General features: G+C 43.0%; 1 protein-coding gene across 4 annotated transcripts in view; it reads right to left on the reverse strand.

Annotated features, from left to right (window-relative positions):
• The window catches only part of RCL1 (RNA terminal phosphate cyclase like 1), a 110356-nt gene that overhangs the window by 27481 nt on the left and 56407 nt on the right, over positions 1–26468 (reverse strand). Inside the window, exons 1-5 of one of the 4 annotated variants that reach the window (XM_005296791.5) lie at positions 21513–21760; positions 13041–13112; positions 11586–11761; positions 3562–3636; positions 2269–2393 (exon numbers count right to left, since the gene is read on the reverse strand). In XM_005296791.5, the coding sequence (XP_005296848.3) occupies positions 2269–2393; positions 3562–3636; positions 11586–11761; positions 13041–13112; positions 21513–21648 (584 nt within the window). In that variant the 5' untranslated portion in view covers positions 21649–21760. Of the gene's footprint in view, positions 1–2268; positions 2394–3561; positions 6434–8183; positions 8512–11585; positions 11762–13040; positions 13113–21512; positions 21761–26468 lie in introns of those variants that run through there. The other 3 variants (XM_042850641.2, XM_008166013.3, XM_065550426.1) reach the window with 3 other exon arrangements.

Raw genomic sequence — 26468 nt, forward strand, 5'->3', positions numbered from 1 at the left:
TCAAGGAATTTATTATAATAGGAAGGTACTTTAAACCAGAAAGATGGCTAATGCACAAAGAGGTTTCAATACATTCTTTTGGATATTTGGTTTTGCAATCTATGTCCACTCATGGATGCCAGCCCATCTTTCAACCTGCATTTATACTTTTCTATAGCTGCATGCATTCTTATTGCTTTCTACACTCTTTTTATAATTCTCTGATTTTGACAGTGAAGCCTGTACAGAAGACCCCCTCCCCCCATTATAACTAAGAAAACTCCTGTCTTAAAAGGTGACCTTCAAAGGATATTTTTTTAAAAGGGCTGCATTACCTTTTGCTTTTTTTAATGTGCGCAGGCCTGAATAGTTGTGGTTTTGTCCTACCCTTTTAAAGGACTAGTGGGGTGGGTGGGGTTCTTCTTGTTTTTGTGTCTTAGAAATATCAACAAAGTGAGCTCTGGTCTTCCCGGGCTTTGCTGGAGGACCTCCTCTAGGGGAGAGGGTTTCAGATCTCTCTCACCTTTACAGAAGTGGGATACCAAATCTTTAAACAAAGAAATCCTCTCTCCAAAATGATCCCTAGTCATGGAATTGGAGTTTATCTCCAACGGCCTCCTGCCATGCTTTTTAAAATATTTCAGATTTTTCCAATAAAGCAGTAACAGTGATCGCTCTATCCATAGTTTCAAGGAAGCAATACTGCCCCACTGTATGTTGGGGAGAAACCCATGTTCAAAAGCCCAGAATATTCATGTTCTTCCCGACGGATAGAAATTAAAATGCCTGAGAAACAGCCACTCACTACACTTGAACGATATTGTTTTTCATCTGGCTTGACAGAGGCAACATCCTGCCACTGAGTCTGTTAAGAGTGAGCAAGCTCAGGGAAATAAAAAAGGCCAGATTTAAAAAGGGGAGGGCCAATTCCAGCGTAGCTGACCTGTGATGGTGCATTGAAACATGGGCAAGAAAGGAAAAGGGGATGTTAAGATTATGACCACGTATCTGTGTGTGAATTGACAAAACAACATATAAATATACAGGGTGGAGGTGACAGAGGCATGGAGAAACTGTTCTCTTCATGCAAGTCACTGTTCTGGAAAGACTGTGACAAAGAGTGGAATGCAATCAAACACTTAGCTGCATCCTTGTTGATCTTACAGTATATAACTGAATCAACAGACTCTTTCAGTCTGGTGAGAATGTACCAATCCCAACACTGCAATTTGAGATTCTGGACAAAGTGATCCATTCTCGTGTACATCACAAGGGAGATAATGAGAAAGTGCCACAAGTAAAAGGTGAATGCACTGTAAGTCAATGCCTCTGGCAGGAAACCTGTCTCTGCTCCAGCTTTCCCTTCAGGCTGATGGAAACTGGATTGTTTGGGACTTTTTTTTTTTAAGTTTATAGTTACATACTGAGCTACAAGTTACACAATGCTCATGGGAGTGAACTCCACACTGTTTCCCCCAAAGGGAAGAGAATAACTACACTTCTGATTGAGTTAACTTCTTATTGTCTTAATACGGCAGGAACAGAAGGTTTGAGAAAGATACAGTGTGAAAAACAAGAGGAAAGAAAGCACTAAACGTGAGGGTCTGCTCCATATGCTTGCACAGTATGAGCTTGTATTTTGCCATAGTGTACCACTTCCCTTGCATTACACATCATCCACTTCCATCCCTGTCTGTATTATTGGAGGTCTAAGAGCTAACAGACTATACTAGTAACACAGAAGTGGCATAAATGCACGTGTGTGCTGTGCAGTACAAACTGAGCTTAAATTTAGGCTCTCACCCTACGTACATTTAGTATAATCCCTATTAAAAGAAAGGAGCCTAACAGGTCAACCTACAATAAACCAATTAAGTTTTTTTTTTTTTTTAAATAAATCTAATAGTGAGGTTCCCTTTTTGGTATTGCTACACGACACAGAATCATACAGATGTAGAGTTGGAAGGGACCTTGAGATGTCATCTAGTCCAGTCTTCCATGCTGAAGAAAGAGTAAGTGATGGGAAAGCGTTTCTATTTTCCTTGCTACCTAAGCATTTCTGGTAAAAGAAAAAAAACACCCTTATCATCGGTTTTCATTTTTTTATTTACTTGTTTCCTGTTGAGTTTTGGATAAGGACTTCATACTGTTATGCTGCAATCCAATAACCTGTGTGATAAGCACAGCAATATGTATCTATATTACTCTGGTGTACACTGAACCACATGATAAATTGCTATCCGCAGAAGGTTAATGAAAAAAAACACAGAGAAAAAAAAAAAAAGATACGCGGTTCCTCTGATCCGTTTGATTTTGCCAGGGTCTGTAGACTGAATGGGTCGCAAGACTTTCCTAACTGGACAGGCAAATATCACCTCCCCACCTCCTTTGGGGGGCATTCCTCTTCTAGTTATCTGGCCACCACAGTAAAAAAGGAGCAAACAGGTTAGCAAACAAATGAAAGAAGACATCTACAAATTCAAACAGATGACTTTTATTCCACTTATACTAGAACATTAACAGTAGAGGCCAGTGTCACATGAATACAGGAAAGGCAACGCTAACACCTATGGAGATGCTAGAGCTAATTTACACCAAGAGGTAAAGATCATTCTCTATCTAATTTAAAATAGGATGGACAATGCCTGCCACTGAGAAATCTCCATTGGACATTAAGTGAAAGGAATAATAAAAGCAGATCTGTGCACTGGTTCTGGAGAAATGACTTGCTTCTGAAGGAATTTAATGAAGATTCTCAGATGCTTAGCATGCAAAGGACTAAATCAAATCCGCAACTCATCCTCATTAACCAAACAGAAAGCAATAAGGGTACAGATGTTTCAGTCTGTCAGAAACAGCAAATATTTAAAATAATTAACCCATGTGCACACTAAGTAAGTGTTAAAAAAAAAGCCAGCTAATAGTTAGGAACTCCTGTCTGGCAGGAAACAGTGCGGAAGGGTATTTGTTTTGTTTTCTTTAAATAAGGTTAAGTTTGGAGGGATCACAATTTCTTCTCCTTACCCAATCCCTAACCCAGCTCAGACCCACATTTTGGGATCTGCCAAAGGTACAATAATTAGTGGACTGTGGGGGAGACGCCTCCCCAAATTGGAGGCAGCCCTGAATTTGCATAAGACTGTGGATTCAGTGGTTGTCTGTCTGCACTAATGGTAAGGGATGGAGAAATGGGGGAGGAGAGAGATAATCCCACTATCAGTACCGAGGGGTCAGAAGTGTAAGCAAAGGGAGATGGAAACTGAATGGATTGAAGAGGAGGAAACGATGCCGACCTTTTTTGGGGAGGCAGGAGAACATGGAGAGGAAGGAGAATGACTATTATTGCCGTCTTCCAACCTCTCCCACTCAATAATCTTGGCATTTCTCCCCCACTGCACACTCCTGGACTCTGGCTTTGCTAAAGCCCTAAAAGGCCAACAAGATGGGCAAAGAATTTTTAGTAACACATTTATTAAAACCTAATGAGATAGTACATCTCCTAAAGACAAAATAGGGCAGGAAACACGTAGTCCTGGGTAACCAGGGCAAAATGTCATTTCAGCCAACATTAAAAATTATTACCTTCAGTTCAAAACCTTCACCATCGATTCCAAATTTTTTCAGCAAGGGCAGAGCTGTTGCCTTAAGTACATCCACCTAGAATAAAGCACAAAAAGCCAACCTCTTTACTACCATGAAATGAAACAGGCAATATTTATGTTCAAAGAGAGTTAAAGAATCATGTAAATGTTTGTAAAGGATGGTCAATTACGAGCAGTCTAACAGGGATGGGCCCTCCAGACTAACAATACATACATATTATAGGCACAGCTGATGGTGCTGCCTACTATTAAGGTTGCCTGAAACTTCTCATTATAAGACCCTGTTTTCAGTTGCTTATAACTCTGCCCACACTTTAACTGTTTGGACTGAAATTTCCCATGCCGGATGTGTGCACTTTCAATTGTTTGAAAGTTGCAGCAAAAACAATGCAGCTGCTTTTCAGAATGAGGTTAAAGAAAAACATGTTTTGTGCACATTAAATTCTTACACCCATTTCTTTGAGAAACCTTAGCACCTCCAGACTTTGGAGCAGGGACTAGTTGGGGGGAGGGGTAGCTCAGCGGTTTGAGCATTGGCCTGCTAAACCCAGGGTTGTGAGTTCAATCCTTGAGGGGGCCACTTAGGGATCTGGGGCAAAATCAGTACTTGGTCCTGCTAGCAAAGCCAGGGGGCTGGACTCGATGACCTTTCAAGGTTCCTTCCAGTTCTAGGAGATAGGATATCTCCATTAATTTAAATCAGGCAGGGGGAAGATGGCGGGGAGCTCACCCTGGTGTCAGGGATGTTCCTTTTGCTGGTTCTGTGGGAAAACAGCCCCCGAATTTGGCCAAGTTATGAGCCTGGGAATAGTTTCAGTTTGGATATGTTTGGTAGAGACTTAAGAGTTTGGCAGTCCTCTGAACAGTCCATCTGCACTGGGCATGCTCCAAGTCGATGGCTGAGCAGGGCCTTCCCTGCAATTGCTACTCTTGGCAGCTGTGGCACTGGGCACCAGAATTGAGAGCAGGGAGACCATCTGTTCTTTGCTCTCAAAGCTCCTCCTGCTGGCGCCCAGGCAGCATTGAGGAAGCTCCGTGAATGGAATGCAGAGAAGACAAGAGCCAGACCTGGGAGAGCAGCAGAGAGAATGACCAGAGATGGATGAGGAGAGACTGGAATTCAGACAGGAAGCCCCCAGAGGGAAACTGGGACTGTCTGGGTAAGGAGAGTGACACTGGGATTGGAAGAGACAGGACTAGGATAGGCCAGGTGGTCTGTGACCACTATTAAATTAAGTTAATGGAGATATCCTATCTCCTAGAACTGGAAGGGACCTTGAAAGGTCATTGAGTCCAGCCCCCTGCCTTCACTAGCAGGACCAAGTACTGATTTTGCCCCAAATCTCTAAGTGGTCCCCTCAAGGATTGAACTCACATCCCTGGGTTTAGCAGACCAATGCTCAAACCACTGAGCTATCTCTCCCCACAACTAGAACCCACTCCCCTCCAATATCTGCAATGGAAGCCAGATTCCAGAGTCTCACCGTTTCTCAGCTGGCAGCAAATATCTGTGAAATCCACTGGCAAAAGAGCACCCCATCACCAGCTAGTAGCTGGCCCACATAGCAGAAGTAGGTTGCAATCATCTATCAGTTATTCTGCTAGCTCAAATGGCAGACATTTTCCACGTGGATCTAAAGGTTCAAACCCTATTTCTGAGCAACGTGGGTGTTGATATGATGCCACATGATGGAATTTGTTTTTGTTTTGTTTTTTAAAAACCTAGGATGATGCATGCAAAAAACTATAATAAAAGAATGTTAGACTTGCAAAGTTGAGGACTAAAGTTAGGAAATGACAAAATTAAGGTTGCCTGTGCACCCTTAATTCAGCCCCCTTGTGCATGAACATCATGATACAGATAATCAAATATGATTCTTTTAGCATAGTTTTGTTTATTTATACACACACGGGTGCCTAAAGTTTTCAAAGTCCTCCTGAAATCCTGACAAGTTATCTGGGTTACATGAGAGTTACACAATGCTTCTCTCTCTTTTAAGAAAGTGTTCTAGTTCTGGTAAAAAGAACAGTTCTACTGTGCAAGCTAGGAAACCCCCTTTTGCAATCCACTGGGTTCAAAATACTCCTGGAGGAGGTAACTATGGGGAAAGCATGTTATGACCACACCATGGGAGCAGATCAGCTTAAAGTCCAAGTTTGTCTTCAACTGCAAGAATTATTGTAATACTGTAGTCCCCAAACAAGATCAGGATTGTACTGGGCACTGTACAGACACATAATATAGACCGTCCTTCTCCCAAATCATTTACAATCTAAATAGAAAAGACAAGTGTTGGGGCCCAAAGAAGGACTATTATTCCCATGACACAGATAGATTAAGGATTTTGCCCAATGTCACACAAGTCTGAGCAAAGCTGAGAATTGAACCCAGATCTTCTAAATCCCTAAATCATACAACCATCCCTCCTCCTGAGCATCCTTGGATGGGAGCTGTTCCATCACCAGAGCCTTAGCTGTAAACCGCAATACACTGTCATGCTCTACCAAGGGTTGGCAGCCATAACAAAACTCAGGACTGCATTACAAAAATGCTGCCAGAATTAATACCTCTGTCCAGTGGTTACACTTATACAGGTTAGTGTCTGTGACCAAATGTTTCCTCATTTTTCCTTTTATTGTATTAAGAAAGCAAAATCATTTTAAAAAGCTATTCACTTGCCAAGAAACATTTTAAAAACCACCATTTTAATGAGATGACAACCAAAGTAAACCACAACGATAGGTGATCCTCCTTCTCCTAGACAGCCATTAGTTAAAACTCTCCTCAACACAGTGCCCATCCCTGCTAACACAGATAATGCTGGCATGTTGGCAGAGAGTCAGACTGCCTCCTGCAGCAATAGAAACACAGGAAAACAGGATTTAGAAAACAGAAAAGGACAAAAAGTCAGCAGGGAAAAATTTTGTTTTCATGTTTTAAGAGGGGATTACAAACAGCTGTTGAATTTAAACAGATTATTGGAGGGTTCACTTTTTAATTGCTCCCCAGCTAGAACCCTGTATAATCAACTTCATGCCAGTGTGAACAACATTTCAATTATAAAGTCCTGGAACCCAAATCTTGTAATGTTAGCACTCAAGAGCCCAGATGAGGTTAAGGAATTGTTACGGGTATATATTTTAAAATCAGATTACTGCAGCCACGATACATTTGCAGTATGTCAGGATAATCCCGATCTGTTTTCCCCTTGTTTGCATGTTATACTGGTGAGATGCCATCTCCTCCACTTCATAAAGAGGCACGGTGCCCATCTGAGTCGCCCAGGGCTATTTTGAGTGGTCTGTAGCTACACCAACTCTGGATATGAGTTTGGCAAATCTCACAAGATAAGAAGTGGCAGGTCTGGTCAGACCACCATGCAAAATCCAGAGTATTGTGGAGCATGACCTGTGTGACCCAGGAGAGAGAGTGGGAAGGTAAATTCTGCAATTTCTCTGATTACACCAGCATGGTGTTAGGTGCACTCTGCAGCTAGGGATGCTGTCTTTCTGGCAACATGTAAAACTTAAGTAAAACTCTTAGTCATGTCACTTGCAACAGTGGGGGTGTCACTATCTGGGTTCAGCATCCATCCAGTCTGGGACATTTTCCCTGCAGTTCAATTGGCTTCAGTATCCTCCACTTCCTGCCAATGGTTAGACAGTGTTGCTGCCTGCTGCTAAACAGCTGTTTGTTTCACCCCAATGGTGGGTGATGGGTATGCGTGCGCGCACAGTCAGAAAGATGCTTTTGCATCCAAGGCACTATGGGCCAGATCCACAGCTCAGGGGAGTCTTTCCACAAGTCCTCCACCTATGGGAGGTATTACCTCTCCTCCCAACTGCTCCACTAGTAGCACCTTCCCTGGCAGAAGGAGGAGTTTCTGCTGTACCCCTTCTCCCCTTGTTTAGGGAAGACCTATTGGATATGGTGAGGTCTTTGGCCCTCCCTTGGAGGGGGATAAGAAGCCAGGCACCTGCTGCTCCTCTTCCTAGGCCAAGGGAGAAAACAGCTAGAGCTCAGCAAGAGGCTGCAGCTGGGGTCAGCCATGGAAGGCAACTGAAAGGTATGAGGAGCAGGAGTGCTCCAGGCCTGGCCTGGACCAACCAGTGTGAGGATAGCAAGGGGTGGGGAGGGAACAAGCCTGGCCCAGGGGAGGTGAACCAGATGAGCAAATGATCTTCATTCTCCTCGTTCACCAGCCAAGTGTAGAGAGCTGGAGGTAGGGTGACCAGACAGCAAGTGTGAAAAATCGGGACGGGGGCTGGAGGTAATAAGAGCCTGTATAAGAAAAAGACCCAAAAATCCGAACTGTCCATATAAAATCGGGACATCTGGTCACCCTAGCTGGAGGAATCAGCAGGGACTGTTGCAGCTACTCCTCCGACTCACTTGCTCTGCAGCTGAACTGAGGCAGAATGAGTGGGGTTTCCCCTACAGGCCTGACAGTGTAACAGCAGCAACTGCCCTCGCCACAACAGTGGTTAATGTTTTAAGATTTTCTTCACAGCTGTAAAGGCTGGGATCAAGGAGTTTGGGGGGTTGATTTTTACAATGAAAGCTTAGATTCTGCAAGTGAGGACGAGATTGGTTATACTCACTTGGGGAAGCTTCCCACTCAGCTCAGGCCAGCCGACCCCAGCGTAAAGATGTTAGATCACAAAAAACGATAACGTCCCATTGTCAACTACAATGGAAAAAGCTTCCTCAATACACAGAGGCGGCTCTCTTTCTTGTCCACATATTAAACTGTGATGGAGAGATTCTCTTCTCATGCTAATTACAGTGGGGGGGAAGCATTTTTTAAAGCAAATTTTAAACTATCCATAATATGTTAAAGTTAATTTGCTCTTTTTAATAAACAGACTGAGTCTTGGAGCCAGATATGCAGATGGATAAACTAGAACACCATTTTTTGAACAAATGTCCACTGTAGCTTTTCCACGCACAGTTCCAGGCACCATCTGCTTATAAAATAATCAAAACCAAGTCCATTTAAGACTAAAACTATATTTACCCACAAAGACCTCTATTCAGGACAGCATTGAAGCACACACAATTGCATTGGTGTGACAAGAGGGGTATTTTTAAATAATTTTAGCTAAACAAGTGAAAAACCTTGAATAGACACTCTTAAACCTGGCTTATGCCAGTAAGTCGATCAATGCAAGAGTGTCCATGCAGGGGGTTTGCATGGGTTTAACTAGCACTTGGATTTTTGGACCAACTTTAGTTGAAACTGATGCAATGTCTGCGTACAGACAAGGCCTAAGTCCCATCTCAACAAGGATGTGTTTTCCTGAATCAGGCCTAAATGTTTAGATGTGTGTCAAAGCTTACTTGAAAACAGCATTCAAGTTGGGGTGCTCTTGCCCAGTGAATTCTACAGGGAAGATTTTCTCCATCACAGTTAAAGGGGGGCAATTTAAAGTAAAATTGCCTTTGATTTTTTTTTTTTTAAACATTATTGGTTCAACGAATATCTAAAATAGCAGAAAATGAAAGATGAGAGAAAAACATTTCTTTTTTCAATTTCATTCTGTGCCATTTGACAGCCCATCGTGTATAACTAATAACGCTCTTTGGAAATTCTCTGATGGAACATTTTTCTGTGCGAGAATGCCAAATTGTCTAATTTAAAACGTTTTGTGGAATGTTCCAGGTTTCCTGGCAGCTCCCCCACCTGGCAGCCTGTTGAGAAGCTTGGCCTTTCAGGTTCTTGGCTCTTCAGCAGCAAATCTGGTGTGCCGACATGGAGCTGAGAACAACTGGCTCCCAAAGACCATTGCTCCTCAGTAGACTGGGTCTCCCAGGGTCTGCGGCAGCCCACCAAGTGTACTGTCCCAAACCTGGTACTCCATTCTCCTACACAGAGAAGTTCAATTCCCCCCCCCCCCATTCCAAATGGGTTTTTTTTTTTTAAAGATTAAAATCCTCCATGACATGGAATTACCTTTCTCCACAGAGCTCTAATACCCAGTTTCCGTTTCTCCTCCCATTTATATGGATACTTACAAAGGAACAAGGAAAATAAAACATTTTTTTAAAACAACAAGAAAACGTAGTTGTAAACCATAAATACTGGCTGGGAGACTGAAGGGCCAGTCTAACACCTGCAACTGTACTCAGTGCATTTTTAAACTGGTTAGATTTCCAGCTGAAAGCATCCCTTTAATCTAATCACAGGAAGGATGGGAGTCTCCAACGTACATTTGAAAGAAAACACCAGTTCTCTGACAGCCAATAGCTTTTAAACTGACATTATCTCAGCATTTTTACCCATATGTTTTCCTCACCCCTCTTCCCTAATAAGACTATTTAGATGGAGCACTGAACTGTCACTAACGCAGTTCATGGCAACTGGGGCTAATTTCAAAGAGCCATTTGAACTTGTGTTCTTATTAGCTTCTTTCTGAACAATCAGGCTGTTTCCTTTCTGCAAACTGGCTTGTAACTGTAAGGCAGCTAAGTAAATTATGTACAACACTTTTGCTACTATAATTGAATTACTGTTGCATGACATTTGTTTCAAATGAACTGTGGGCTTCACTTTAGCATCAGTACAATTCTGCACAATGCAAACAATAAGAAGCATTCCTACTTCACAGAAACAGCCCCTCAAAACTTTAGAGACAATTTCCTCTTTTTATAGTACTCTGGAGAATCAACCTCTCTCATCCTTAAGATTAGGAAAAGCAAACTTGGTGGGGGGACAAATGGCAGGGCCCAATGTGAAGCCTAGAAGGATTGCCCAGGAAAGGATGAGAAGCAGCAGCAGCAGCACAGAACTGAAGTCAGAAACTGGGTTAGAAGCTAGCGATGGGACCAGATTGCAGGGTAGGGGGAGATGCAAAGTGGGGCTGGAATGGCAAGTGCCATAACTGCAATAATCTGAAGGGAGACATATGGGCAGAAACAGAATGAAACTATTCATGGGTATTTTGGCATTAGATGTTCTGTAAACACCTGTCCTGTCTACCTTGCTTTGATTCTTCCATCCTTCACTTTTTCTATTTTTTTGCCTTTTGCTGTATTTTGGTCTCTCTGTCTTTCAGTGGTCTTTCCCTTCATTTTATGTTTGTCTGCAGTGTTACCTTATCACCCACCAACCCTTATTTCTCGGTGTTGTATTCTCCTTTCTTCCTCATCTTCTGTCATGTTCCCCTGCTTGTGTCTACTCTACTTCCCTTTGTTATATTATTCTTTCCCTCTTGGTTTCTCCTTGCATTTCTTTCTAAATCAATAGAAGTTAGGCACCGAGGCACTTATGAAAATCTCACTTGGTGCCTATCTGCATATTTAAAATCTGGCCCTATGATCTTCTCACAGAAGGCACACACAACCCCTTGCTCGGGGCAACCCTAAACCTCTGACTGCCAGAAACCAGGAGGGGAAAACAAGGATGGATCACTCCAACTGCCTTGTTCTGTACACTCCCCCTGAAGTTCTGGTTCTGGCCTCTGTGGGACACAGGATACTGGGCTAGACCATGGTCTCACCCAGTATGGCAGCACTTATGTTCTTATGGTCTTGGAAAGAGCTGTTGAGCCCAGCAAGGGGCTGAAAGAACTGTGGTGTGGAGGAAAGACTTATTTTGATTTATGCTAATATCTGAACTATGATGTTGCTTAAATAAACCAGACCCCCCAAAAGGGGGGATAGTTGACTTGCAACTGGCTGGGTGTAGTTTTTGAGAAGCCCCCCAAAAGGGAAAACTAGGGCAGCGGCAGGGTGTGATGCTGGATCAGTAAAACCCTGGTATAGATCTAAAAAGTCTCTTCCATTTTTAGCTTCTCTGATCCCGATTTTGTTTTGTCTAAATGCTGAAGGAGACTACACTGACTGAAATGTGGTGTTTACTTCCTGATTAACCTGATGGCTCCCGAGACATAACGTAACAGAGTGTGGTGAATCCTACTTAAAAATACCGTGGGGGGTTTTGTCGATGGGGGAGGGAAGAAGAGAAGAGTTGTCAGGGCATTTAATGACGTTTCGTTACTTACTGAAGGGTCTACTTGATCGTTTGTTACTCCCCTGAGGACAATTCTTAATGGATGTTTCATGAAAGGCGCCAAGCAGAGCAGACTTTCCAAATAATAGCCAATACTACGGTGGGGGCTGCAGTCGTGTTCCAACACCCCCCCGTACAGAAGGCCAGGCTGATAATATAGGGTGGTACCTTTAGAGAGCAAAGAAAAACAAGTGTCATTACCACACTAGAAACTCAGGAAGGGTAACATGCTGATACACAATGATGTCCACAGTGGGTAAATTCCTGGACAGAGAGGAATTTACAACAGGGCCGGGCAGCAATTCCAGTGCACTCCTCTCAACCCCACTTACCTCAGCAACTCACTCTGTAGCTCCAGGCACTCCAGGACGGAGGAATAGGAGGGCCAGGTTTTAACATTGTGTATCTGTTTTACCCATAAACCAAGGGATCTATCAATTACCATCATCAAGACCAATGAACACTACACTAGCAACTTTCACCTTCCAAGACAGCTGAGTTATTACTGGCCCAGTGGAACAGGGCAATCTCAGCATGGAGTTCACGCCAGTAGGTCAGCTGCCTTACTGATTCTGTGCAGGCCTGATTCTGTGCAAGCATAGTTCACACTGAAGTCAATAGGAACTAATATGGCAAGACTGACCCAGAGGAGGTATATTCTAGTAGTCTCCCCTGCAAAAGCAAAAAGAGGGCAAGGAATCCTTTATATGAGACATAAAACTAAAAGAGTGATGCTTGTATCTCCTTTGCACCATACTGGGCATAAGGTCAGTACTAACTCAGGGCTTCCCTACATTAGAGATTTCTGTACCTGTGCACATGCATCAATGCAGGTGCCCTACACTGATGTTAAATGGGGCTTACACTGGCGCAACTTACCCCAATTTTTCTATACTGTGGCAGGAAGAGGAAACTCCACTGTAGCCTTTATTTTTATTTAAAGTTAATTTTAGTGATATTAAATCATCAAGGGTTCACCTCGGGTGGCTACAGTCTTGAGTTAAACAGAGTCATCTCATCTCAACTAAAATCACTAGCAACAGCACCCATGTAGTAGCTATGCTGGGGTAACTACACCAGTGCAGCAACTCCTAATGCAAGCAACCTGTCAGAAGGACACAACCACCTAGTGAATCATTGCCACTAATTCAAGTTGTGACACAAACCAAGAATTCCCCTCCCAGAAAATTCCAAGTTATGACTGATTCATATTTCTCTGAGCCACAGCATTATAGCAGAAAGCAAACTTAATGGAACGTGAATCACTGTTTTAGAACTTCCTGGCTTTGGCTCGTTCTGACTCATCTCAGAGCATTTGTATATTTAACACTTGGTCCTCTGGAAACAGACCACCATCTAATCTGTCTACCTCCAGCAAACAGGTCCCTTCTCCCAGCTCCAAGTGACATACCATGGAAGAAAGGAACAGAGAAGAAGAGATAGTTACCTGTTTGGTTTATCTCAATCCTAGAGCCATTGGTCACTTTGTCAATCAGGCGTATAAAACTTGCTTCAAAATCTGTTGGGGTGGAAAAAGGATTGGTTGGGGTGGAAAAAGGATTGATTTTAAATTATTTTCTTTAGGAAGTTATTCCTGGAAAAGTATTCAGCCTTCACGAGACATATTGATAAAGCTCTCTCTCCTCTCAATACCCCTGGGAGGAGAAAGATAGATGGCTGGCTACCATTACTCCCAATTTTAGATATGGGGAAACAGAGGCACAGAAAGGTTGAGAAACTTGCCCAAAGACATAGAGGAAGTCAGCATCAGGGTTGAGACTAGAACTCAAGAGTTCATTGCTACTTGGAGGTAGGGACCTCCTCTCTCTTTCTGCATATGGACACTGGTAAGAGAAATATTCCTAATATGTTTATCAAATCTAATAGCTAGGATGTTCTCCCAGTAATGGCATAATTCTGAATTTACACAAAATCACCAGTAAACCCTCTTTCACTCCATGGAAAAACCACGACTGAAGACACTGGAAAATGCTTAAAGCAAAACAAAAGTACACGTGTCCATGTGAGTGAGTGGGAAAGTGGAGTCTAGGCAGCTGGGCTGCTTTTTTACACTAATCATTTCACTGTTACCTGGGCCTCCTCCACTCATCACTAGTTTGTTGTCTCCCAATTTATACTTTGATTGCAAGCTATTTGGGGCCATGACCTTCTCTGCATCACACGTACAGGTACAACATCTAACACAACGGGGCCCTGACTAGGACACTTATGTGCTACAAATTAATAATAACCACCAGTTTTTTCCTGTAATTATAAGTTCTCTTTGTAAAGGATTTTTAAGGTTTTTGTTACAGAAGACGACTTCAAAATGCAAAGTGCTGCTGCTAAAGAGCTGTTAAATAGACACCATCAACATTCGGGTCTGGAAAGTTTTTTTATCTGCTGTTTCTACAAACAACACCTGAAGTGACAATAATAAAGATTAGAGAAAATTATTTATTCTTCCCACCTACTTCCCATTTGTTTACTCTGTGCATTACAGCACTTTGCGCAGACTTAGTTGCTCAATTTCCCATTTGTGGACTCTCTTAAACAGCAACAAGGAAGAAAGAAGTGTTTTGTTTTTAAAGTGAATATAGCCAATCCACCCAATCTGAAGGGAGACTCAGTAGCAAGTGTAGAACCTGAAACTATGTTGAATTTAAACTTAAAATCCAGTCCGTTTTAAAAAGTAAAAGCATGCTCTTAATTGTGAGCAGGCTGTACAACTCTAGCTAACAAGTCATTAAATTATTATAGCTCCTTTTTAAACTGTGACCATATTTTGCTTTTTACTGAATTTTTAATCCACTGATCCAATGCATAAACCATTAACTATTTGCCACAACTACTGTTCCAGTTATTCACTATTCATTAATCAATATTTACATGCTGTAGATGGTTGCTGTCACATGGTGTTGGTTCCACTCTCAGCTTTGATGACACTTACATTCACAAAGTTTTCAAGATGGCACTGTGATGATTTCCAGGGCGAATGTGTGTTTACGTGAATATTTACAAACTTTTCTGAAAACAGCCTTGCAGACAAGATTTCACTTGCACAAATATTCAGTCATGAAAATCAAATAAAAAGGGGTTGCAAATACCAATGCAAATTCACTGTTTTTCATTTGAATACTTTTCTTGCATTAGTCACAAATCAAGTATTAATCCACCTTGGCCAAAAATAAATAAATAAAATAATTAAATAAAAGCTGTATCTTGTTAAAAGGAGTGCTAAAGCTACGTACTCTACCTCAGTGGTTCTCAACCAGGGGTCTGGGGGTCCCTGGGGGCTGTGAGCAGGTTTCAGGGGGTCCGCCAAGCTGGCATTAGACTTGCTGGGGCTCAGGGCAGAAAGCCGAAGCCCCACCTCATGGGGCTGAGGCCTGGGGCCTCAAGCCCCAGGGCTGAAGCTGAAGCCTGAGCAACTTAGCCTCATGTGGCCCGTGTGGCATTAGGCCACGGGCAGTTGTCCAGCTTGCTACCCCTTAACACTAGTCCTGGCTTTTATATGCAGAAAAATAATTATGGCACAAATGGGCCAGGGAGTTTTTATGGGAGAGGGGGCTCAGAAAGAAAAAGGTTAAGAACCCCTGCTCTACCTCCCACCAACCATCTGATTGGGGCAATAACATAGTTAAATAGTATCATAGCACTCAACCTAAGTACTAATCTTTGAGAATTTGGTGGTTTTGACAGATACTGTTGGGGCTGGGACATAGGTGGCCGGGTACAGTGGTTGGAGCAGGAGTCAAGCCAAAGATCAGAGGCGGTGACCAGGGGCAAGGATCAGGAGCATGGCAAGGAAGTCAGGCAAGAAGGCAAGACCAATGTAGCAACCAGGTAGAGCCCAGTTGTGCCGACAACTTCCTGGGCCTCTTTTTGGGTTTAAATAGTTAGTCCTGACCAATCAGAGGTCTTGGTGCTCCTCCAATCAGGTGCTCCTCCTTGGTGCTCCTCCTCCAGAAAGGCCTCCTAAAGGAGCTTCAGGTTTCATGATGTCTCCATGCAGTCCCGTCAATAGTGAGCTGCTGAGTGGGAGTAGGGAGCCAACAGCTGACTGGGAACTGAATTTACCCAGGTTTAAGACCTGTTGGTCATGACAGGTACAGGCTTAACCACCCTGTAGACTGAAGTTTTCTACTTGTCAGGCACAGCAGTGGCTGTGCAGGCTTCCCCACACAGTTCTGCTCATGTACTTGAACCCTGACAGAAGACAAACTGAGTTTTTGGGAGAGGGGGTAGCTTACTCTTGATGAACATGCATTCATTCATTGAGCAAGGGTGTTAAATAGCACAATTATGATTCATGTTCATGCTCTCTGTATGTGTGTATATATATCTCCTCAATATATGTTCCATTCTATATGCATCCGAAGAAGTGGGCTGTAGTCCACGAAAGCTTATGCTCTAATAAATTTGTTAGTCTCTAAGTTGCCACAAAAACAACAAGGAGTCTGGTGGCACCTTAAAGACTAACAGATTTATTTGGGCATAAGCTTTCGTGAGTTAAAACCTCACTTCTTCGTCTCTATGCATCCGAAGAAGTGAGGTTTTAACTCACGAAAGCTTATGCCCAAATAAATCTGTTAGTCTTTAAGGTGCCACCAGACTCCTTGTTGTTTTTGTAGATACAGACTAACACGGCTACCCCCTGATACTTGATAAGGTGCCACAAGTACTCCTGTTCTTTTTACAACTATGATGGTGTCTATTGTAATTTCCACCCAGAACTAGACTGAAAGACTCTCCAGAAAACTCATTTCTCAGGGACTGCACATGCAAAGAAATCCTAAGACACTCAACTGGAATTAGATTTTTTTAAAAATTCATTTCTACAGTGCCATAGATGTGCATAGTGCTGTACAAGAATGGAGAGGGGTTCCTGCCCTAAACAGCTCAGGGTTCTCTCTTAAAGCCATACACATTGGGGGAAGCTTTTTGAAATCTTTAGTAGATGGATTTATTTCCATTATCTTCACAGCTAGCTGCAGCTATTTGGCCAGAGGGAAGATGACAGCAAACAGTGAAAGAGGACCAATTAAAACTGTTGAGAATGGGAGGCAGAGGCACAGCTTGAACAAGCAATAGGCATGCAGGACGAGGTGCTGGCACCAGCAGTTAATGAGTGGGACCATCTGATCCAGAATCTGAATGGTTCCTGTAGCGCCCAGTCCTATTTAGAGGCAAGCCATCCCCAGATCTGGCAATTCTAGTGAGCAAGCTCTCAGAGTGGTAGCCGTGTTAGTCTGTATCAACAAAAAGAACAAGGTATCCTTGTGGCACCTTAGAGACTAACAAATTTATTTGGGCATAAGCTTTCGTGGGCTAAAACCCACTTCATCAGATGCATGCAGTGGAAAATACAGTAGGAAGATATATATACACAGAGAACATGAAAAAATAGGTGTTGCCATACCAACTGTAACGAGAGTAATCAATTAAGGTGGGCTATTATCAGCAGGAGAAAAAAAACTTTTGTAGTGATAATCAGGATGGCCTTTTCCAACAGTTGATAAGAAGGTGTGAGTAACAGTAGGGGGAAAATTAACATGGGGAAATAGTTTTTACTTTGTGTAATGACCCATCCACTCCCAGTCTTTATTCAGGCCTAATTTAATGGTGTCCAGTTTGCAAATTAATTCCAATTCTGCAGTTTCTCGTTGGAGTCTGTTTTTGAAGGTTTTTTTTGGAGTACTGTGACTTTTAGGTCGGTAATTGAGTGACCAGGGAGGTTGAAGTGTTCTCCAACTGGTTTTTGAATGTTATAATTCTTGACGTCTGATTTGTGTCCATTAATTCTTTTGCGTAGAGACTGTCCTGTTTGGCCAATGTACATGGCAGAGCGGCATTGCTGGCACATGATGGCATATATCACATTGGTAGATGTGCAGGTGAACAAGCCTCTGATGGTGTGGCTGATGTGATTAGGTCCTATGATGGTGTCCCTTGAATAGATATGTGGACAGAGTTGGCATCGGGCTTTATTGCAAGGATAGGTTCCCGGGTTAGTGTTTTTGTTGTGTGGTGTGTGGTTGCTGGTGAGTATTTGCTTCAGGTTGGGGGGCTGTCTGTAAGCGAGGACTGGTCTGTCTCCCAAGATCTGTGTACTGTTTAATCAGGGTGTTGGCATGGATGATTCTACTTCACTCTTGGCATCTTCCCCCTTTCCTCTACAATATCAATTGATCTCTCTGCAGCAGCAAAAGCCACAGAACAGACAGAATGATCTTCCATTGCCTAGATGGCCAAAGCTAACCAATGGCCCAGAGGAGAGCACAGTGAGATAGAGCGAACAAGGTCACTGGGAGGGGGAACCTGGCTCCAATTTGGTCTATGAATGAAGATGCTTGGAAGATGACAGGGGATTCTGACAACAATCTGATGAAGTCTGCCTAACCAAAAGGACTATTTCATTGGAAGAGGGGGGCCCACAGATTCATAGATTCTAGGACTGGATGGGAGCTCGACAGGTCATCGAGTCCAGTCCCCTGCCCACATGGCAGGACCAAACACTGTCTAGACCATTCCTGGTCGACATTTATCTAACCTACTCTTAAATATCTCCAGAGATGGAGATTCCACAACCTCCCTAGGCAATTTATTCCAGTGTTTAACCACCCTGACAGTTAGGAACTTTTTCCTAATGTCCAACCTAGACCTCCCTTGCTGCAGTTTAAGCCCATTGCTTCTTGTTCTATCCTTAGAGGCTAAGGTGAACAAGTTTTCTTCCTCCTCCTTATGACACCCTTTTAGATATCTGAAAACTGCTATCATGTCCCCTCTCAGTCTTCTCTTTTCCAAACTAAACAAACCCAATTCCTTCAGCCTTCCTTCATAGGTCATGTTCTCAAGACCTTTAATCATTCTTGTTGCTCTTCTCTGGACCCTTTCCAATTTCTCCACATCTTTCTTGAAATGCAGTGCCCAGAACTGGACACAATACTCCAGCTGAGGCCTAACCAGAGCAGAGTAGAGCGGAAGAATGACTTCTCGTGTCTTGCTCACAATACACCTGTTAATACATCCCAGAATCATGTTTGCTTTTTTTGCAACAGCATCACACTGTTGACTCATATTTAGCTTGTGGTCCAATATAACCCCTAGATCCCTTTCTGCTGTACTCCTTCCTAGACAGTCTCTTCCCATTCTGTATGTGTGAAACTGATATTTTCTTCCTAAGTGGAGCACTTTGCATTTGTCTTTGTTAAACTTCATCCTGTTTAACTCAGACCATTTCTCCAATTTGTCCAGATCATTTTGAATTATGACCCTATCCTCCAAAGCAGTTGCAATCCCTCCCAGTTTGGTATCATCCGCAAACTTAATAAACGTACTTTGTATGCCAATATCTAAGTCGTTAATGAAGATATTGAACAGAGCCGGTCCCAAAACAGACCCCTGCGGAACCCCACTCGTATATATCATGAGGGTCAAATGCTACCCCACTGAAGAATGTAAAGGCTTTTAAATTCATTGCACAATCATAGGGAATTCCCCACTTCAAGGCCACCTATGACAATTCTCGTGATAAGAAGAAAGACAGAGAAATGGGGGTCCACTGCATCCCATGGAAGCCCTCTGATTCTTTCCCTCTCCCCATTTTCTCCTGCTTTGTCACCACACAATGCACAGCACCACTAAAACATCTCTTAGGGCTTTCTTCACTACAAAATTAAGTTGACTTAATTTAGGTAGATCTACAGCCACAGCAATAACTCAATTGGCTGTTGGTGTTCACACTACCTTCCTTCTGCCGGTGGTGCGCGTCCTCAGCAGGAGCGCTTGCACCGATTGAAGTAGGGCTGTTAGCCCGATGTGGGGCTCAATTTCACAGCAGGAAGCCTACCAGCCTTTCTTGTCAATTTCACAATTCCAGTTGTGAGGCCTTGCTGAGTGAAATTGACAGCCAACAGCCCATGTAAGTAACGGGGTGTCTACAAGGACACTGCCTGGTCATAATTACACCGACATAAGCACTACACTTCTCACAGATGTGGAGTTATGACATCGGCGCGGCAGGCCACTTACTTCGGCGGAAGCAGCATTCTAGTGTAGACACTGACGTAGTTAGGTTGAGGTAAACTGCCTTAGGTTAACCTAACTCTGTAGTGTAGACCAAGTCTTATTCATCACCTCTCTAAACTACACAGGCCTGTTCTTTTCCTCACGTGGACTGTCTCTCCATGCCTTAAACTGTGTCCATCACCTGACTTTGGTCCCTTTTCTCTCTTCTGTATCTTTTTTGAGTTAAGGGGACCAGAACTGAACACAGTATTCCAATTGGCAGGCCATCCACTGATTTAGGACAGGTCTTTCAAAGAATCCTAAGGGACCTAGATGCTCTAATTCCAGTGAATTTCAGTTGAAGTTGGACACCTCGGTATTTTAGACTCCTACAAAAAATTCCAGTCTTATTCAATAGCAGTATACTATTTCTGGATTATTTTATAACTCATTTTAAATACAACTTAATGCTGGGGAGGCTGTTTGAGCACTGCTATACACTGAACAGATGTTTTCCTTGAACTGTGCACAACGACACCCAGCTCTCTTACCCAAAGGGGTTAAGGGTTAATTCAGAACTCAGCAACATGTATGGCATCATCACTAACAGGTCCCTGGTCATGACAAAGCACTCTCCCTTGGTGTGCAAATAACTGCAGTTCAGCCCGAGAAGTGGCATTGGCAGAAGTCAAGAGGTTTAGATTGAGGAGGAAACCTGCCAGCCAAATAATTTACATTGAGCTCTTTCAGATTAACAGATCAGGAAACTCCGCAAGATAAGAAGCTGCCAAAAATACAGGGCCAGTTACAAGTGTTCACCCTCTATTCCTGGAGAGAAGTCCAAGAGAAGATGCATAAGATTTAAGGGTCAAATTCCTTATATTTGAACTAGATAGAATCATATGGGAGAAATAAGCTTTATATGTAAAAATACTGAACACATGATTAAGGGGCTTTATATTTCACATCATTAGTAAAATGCCTTTGTCACTTACAAGTAGTCATGATGCCTGCATCTGTTTCCTGTGACTTACACCGTGTTTCACAGCATCTCCATCTCAATTCACCAATTCGTTAAAACATTTCACAAGAGACTAACTGCAGTGCATGGGGCCAGAGAGAGTACATCCATCAATGCCTCCTGTTATACCACATGGATAAAGGGACTGGACACATAGCTGGTCCATCCAGATCCACTAAATCAGAAATGGGCCTGCTTGGCTTGCCAAACCTTGCTCCAATGAGGCTGTTAGTAGATTCCTGGACAGTCTTATTTCAAACTTTAAAACAATGTTCACTTTGGGATCTGCAATAAACCTTGGGAACACACCCCTGTTATTAAAAGGTATAGCACTGGGAGAGCAGTTCAATTCAAAGAACTTCACTGGCACAAGGTATGGAATTGCTGCCGATGAGTTTTTTTTCTCTTTTAGTTTCTAAGTACTCTTAGGACTCTGTCAAGGGTAGATACAGTACATCAAGCATGCTCTCGGGAAAGGGCTTTACAGTGTAACTCGGGTTACGACAAGTTCTTTAGGGGAATCAAAAACATGGGGTTCAGCTCCTGCTCCAAGAACACCATGCAAATCCCTGACGGGGTGCTGGGGTGACAGGGACCCATGCTCCCTGTCTGGAGGAGGAACCCACATCTGCTCCCCCCTCCCATGCGCGTTATGAACGAAAACAAACCGCACTTCGGATTTAGTACCTTCTTTAAAAACAACTGCTCCTTTCCACAATACCGACCCCAGATTCAGATTGTTTCCATCACACAACCCGTCCCACCCTCCCCCAAATCACTGCCCCGCCCCAAGTCCCCTGCCCCCCTAAAAAAACTCCTCTCCCGCCCCACCCCTCTGCATGCCACCCCCATGCACGCCTTCCCTAGCCCAGGCAAGCCGCACGCTACCTCTGAGGCCGGGGTTCTCCTCCTTCGCCCGGATCTTGCGGATTTTCACCGGCCTCCCGCTCAGCGTGGACAGCACCAGCCGCTGCCGCAAAAAGTTGCACCCCATATAGCTGAGAGAGTGCGGCTGGCTCGCCATGCCGCCGCCCGGCCGCCCCCTGGGCGCTGCTGCGATCGCGGCGCCGCTGATACCCCGCGGCAGTGCCCAGCGAGCCCACGTGGTTTGGAACAGGAAGACGGAACGCTGAGACATCTGGGTCAAAGGGGAAGGGGGCGGAGCCTCCCCTCCCAGAGGGAGAGGGGGTTGAGTTGGAAAGTCCCTGGTGTGGATGAGGCTCAGAGCTGGCAGTGAGCAGGATAACAACAGCAGTGCAGTGGCAATGATAGGGATAGCGGGACGGGTGTTAGTAGCCAGAACAGCAAGAGCCAGACTGGCAACAGCAACATACCAGTAGTAATAACAGAAGCAACAGCAGGGTTAGGAACAACAGCAACAGGAAAAGCGGTAATCGGAATACTATGAAAACCGTAGCAAAAATAGCAACAGCAATAGTCAGAATACAGCAGCAGAAGCAATAGTAACAGTTAATCTCAGCAATAATCATAGCAGTAATGGATCAATACTAGTAGAGAAGTAGAAATCATAGCCACGGTATTAGTAATAAAGGTCCTGGTTCAGGAAAGTTCTTAAGTACATGCTTGACTTTGAGCATACTTAAGCACCCTTCCTAATGTTTTCCTGAATCAAGACCAAAAGCAGTGTAATAATAGTAAAAGCACCAATCTGTAGCCATGGTGAACCATCAAACCAGTCAGACGCAACTACAAATGCAGGATATGAAAAAAAGCTTAAAAATTGTTTTAATGTATTTAAATCCTTTGTCTGAATTGGTAATAATAAAACAGAATGTACCGTTATGTTACATCTTCACAGTAACAAACTAATGTAACTAATAATGCTACATTATTTTTATTGAGAGTCATTTATCCACGTTCTACATTATTATTGCTATCATTACACATTATGGGTTAGATCTTCTCTTATACTCCTGTGGTGGCTACCCAAATCTTGAGTCCAGATACACAGGGGAGGAAGGCACTGTATGCTCACTACTCCCCCTTCTTCCAAAAGTCAGTGGGCAGGCAGGCAGGTACAGGGTGAGCTTTGTCTCTGCTCCTAATGTGCCAGCCAACAAAGCTGAGACAGGGTGAGATTGTGGTGTAGTATATGTATCATATGACTTTTAAAAACAAACTTTGTATTTGTGGATAACACTGCTCTACAGCCAAAATGCTTCTGAAATAAATGTAGTAAAACTTTACTAATTCTGGGTCACTGAGAACAAAAATGATGCTTAAAATTGTTGATTGGCTCTAGTTTTCAAGATATGCTATTGGGTCAGTATATACGACCCTTGACTTGGGAATGGGCGGAGGATAAGTGGAGGATAACTTGGGCGGAGGATAAGTGAGTTATAAAGGGAAGGGATCTCAATTTAAACCAGAAATGACTAAAATACATCTTTGACTGGATCTATGAATAAATCTATGACTGGGTTTGGACAGTACTTGCTTTTTAGGCAAAACAATGAATGATGCAATCTGAAGCTGGTATTGTGTCATACATGATATGAATTGTATCATGTTATTCCTAGAAGTCATGATGATGCAATCATAACGAAGCTTACATCACTCTGCTGAACAAATTGCCCTATATCAGCTCTAGAAATCATACAGTGTCGTGCTCTCTTATTTGTCAATGTTTGATTTTGCAAAGGGACACATTTCTGTTTAGCCAAAGTGAGCAGAGATGCCTCGTACTTGTATGAACAGTGCAGATAACTTCTGCTATGTTTGTGGTGAAGTGACTTTTGCATCACAAAAGCGCAGTATAACTACTATGGTTAAGAAAGCCTATCACCTTTATTTTGGCTGCAAAATTGGAGATCAGGACAAGAGGTGGGCCCCACACATATACTGCAACACTTGTGCAACAAATCTTCGCCAGTGGTTGAACAGGAAAAGGAAATCTATGCCTTTTGCAGTGCCAATGATTTGGAGAGAGCCAACAATCATACCAGCAATTGTTACTTCTGCATGGTGCCTCCAGTTGGGAAAGGTGTGTCAAAGAAGAAAAAGTGGACTGTGCATTATCCAAACATTCCATCAGCTATACGCCCAGTACCCCACGGAGAAGGACTGCCGGTTCCTGATGCACCAGAATCATTCTCACTTGAGTCAGATGAGGAAGAAGAAGAGGATGAAACTTCTGGTCCTGAACCATCAATGTCACAGGACCCACATTTTCTCCCATCCTCCTCCTCTGAACCACACCTCATAACACAAGGTGAACTGAATGACCTTGTCAGGGATTTGGAACTACCCAAGAGTAAGGCAGAGCTGTTGGGCTCCAGACTACAGCAGTGGAATCTCCAGGCAGGTGATGTTAGGGTTTCCATGTTCCGTGACCGTCAGAAGGATTTTGTCCCATTCTTCTTCATGGAAGGTGATCTTGTAGCCTGCAACAACATCGATGGTGTGATGGCAGCCCTCAACATCATTCACGATCCAGATGAGTGGAGACTGTTCATTGATTCATCGAAGACAAGTCTTAAAGCTGTTTTACTGCATAATGGCAATATTTTGCCATCAATTCCAGTTGGTCATGCAGTCCATATGAAGGAAACCTATGACAACATGAAACAACTTTTGAGGTGCATAAAGTATGACCAACATCAGTGGCAGCTTTGTGGTGATTTGAAGGTTGTTGCTCTCTTGCTTGGTCTGCAGACTGGATACACAAAGTACTGCTGTTTTCTCTGCGAATGGGATAGTCGTGCAAGAGATTCCCACTACATCAAGAAAGATTCGCCACTCCGACAGTCATTGGAGCCTGGGAGGAAAAGTGTTCAGCATGCACCACTTGTTGAATCAAGGAAGATTTTGTTACCACCCTTACACATCAAGCTGGGTCTGACGAAGAACTTTGTCAAGGCCATTGACAAAACACAAGCAGCTTTCAAGTACCTCCATGGAAAATTTCCAAGGTTAAGTGAAGCTAAGATAAAGGAAGGTGTCTTTGTTGGTCCTCAGATTCGTGAACTTCTTCGAGATGATGCATTTGACCATGCACTGCGTGGCAAGGAAAAGACGGCATGGAAAGCCTTGCAGTTAGTGGAAATAAATTTTCTCGGAAACAACAAGGCAGACAACTACAGGTTGTTGGTGGAAAACCTCCTCAAGGCATACAAAAGCCTTGGTTGCAACATATCACTAAAGATACATTTTTTGCACTCTTATCTAGATTTTTTTCCACCGAACTGTGGAGCTGTGAGCGATTAGCACGGCGAGCGATTTCACCAGGACATTGCAACAATGGAGAAACGCTATCAGGGCAAATGGAGCCCATCAATGCTTGCAGACTATTGCTGGACAGTGACAAGAGATGCTCCATTTAATGAATACAAGAGACAAGCCAAGAAGCGCCGAGTAGACACTGAATAGGACTAAACTATGTACAGAATAGTTTTTTGCCTTTTGTTTCATAATAAATTTTATGTATATATCCCTTTTGCTGATTTTTAAAGTGTTACATAAACAGGACAGGTGAAATATTATCATGTAAAGCAACCATAAACACATGAAAAGACCTAGGTTTACAATTTATGATTAAAACTCTACTATCTACACAATATACATAGACATAAAATGTAAAAACTTAAATATCTTAGAAACAGTAGCCAATCAGTTGTTTTAATTGTCATATTTGAATTCAGCACATCAAAATACATAATAAATAGTACATTTTATCTCTGAAGCAGACGACTTCTCAAAAATTGTAGACCAGTATAATCTAAGCACTATACCCAGATGTACAGATTCTCTTTTCTCAACCTGTGCTTTATATAATTTTAACATTCGCTTTAATAACATTTGTTGCTGGGATGGCCAGCAGCAAACTACTATCTCCTTGAACAAGAGGCTGAGCAGAAGGGATTGTGGCTCCTGAACTACAGTTCCTTTCCTGGAATGCTCCTGAAGCGGTGTAGCATTCACCACCCCTTATTTGCAGCTGTCTTTGTAGCACAATCTAATGCTATTAAAAAATTATCTAATGTCTGCATAGATCTGAATTTGGGTACTAAGCTTGTAAGGCACTAAGCTTAAGATACTGGGAGGGAATGGCTAGTGTCGCTTGCTTGAATTACACTCATGACTGTATCTTTAATAGTAATCATGACAAAGATGGTCTTCAGTGGAACTATGTGTCCAGGAAGGTATTGGTCACATGAGTAAAAGTTGCAGTATCAAGCCCCTTAATAGTAACGTGAGTCTTCTCATGCATCTATCATTAATATAGGGGAGCAAGTATACTGTCTTCATATGGAACCCCCTATTAACAGCAAAAAAAACTAAGCTAAAGTAGACAAAATGCAAAACAAACAGGATCTCAAATTCTCATCATAAAAAGTGAAAGACAAATACAGCCAGAAGGAGTCCTCCACTGAAGTTCTTTTCAGGGCCAACATCACAAACTCTAGCACTGGGTCAGCTTTCAAGATGCTGCACCTCAATATTGAGGGAATCTCAGCGACCAAGAGGTATATCCTCCTCCAGTTGGTCATAGAACATGAAGCACACATCATCTTACTTCAGGAAACACATTCTAGTACTGACACTCAGCTATTAATTCCTGATTTTGCTGTTGTGTCTCATCTCCATCATAGGCAACATAGGATGGCATCCTACATAGGGAACGTATTTCAGCAACTCTAGTTTAATCATTAGGTCTAAATGATGTAACTGAATGGCAGGCTATAAAAGTGAAAGACATTACTCTTATCAGTGTCTATAAACCTCCTTCTGCCAACTGACCAATTCCTCTTCTGTCCACCTTCTCAGGACCTTCAGTCTACTGTGGTGATTTTAATTCACACCGTTCCCACTGCGGAATAAGGC

This window comes from Chrysemys picta, chromosome 6 (genome assembly GCF_011386835.1).
Source record: "Chrysemys picta bellii isolate R12L10 chromosome 6, ASM1138683v2, whole genome shotgun sequence".
Classification (NCBI taxonomy): Eukaryota; Metazoa; Chordata; order Testudines; family Emydidae; genus Chrysemys; species Chrysemys picta.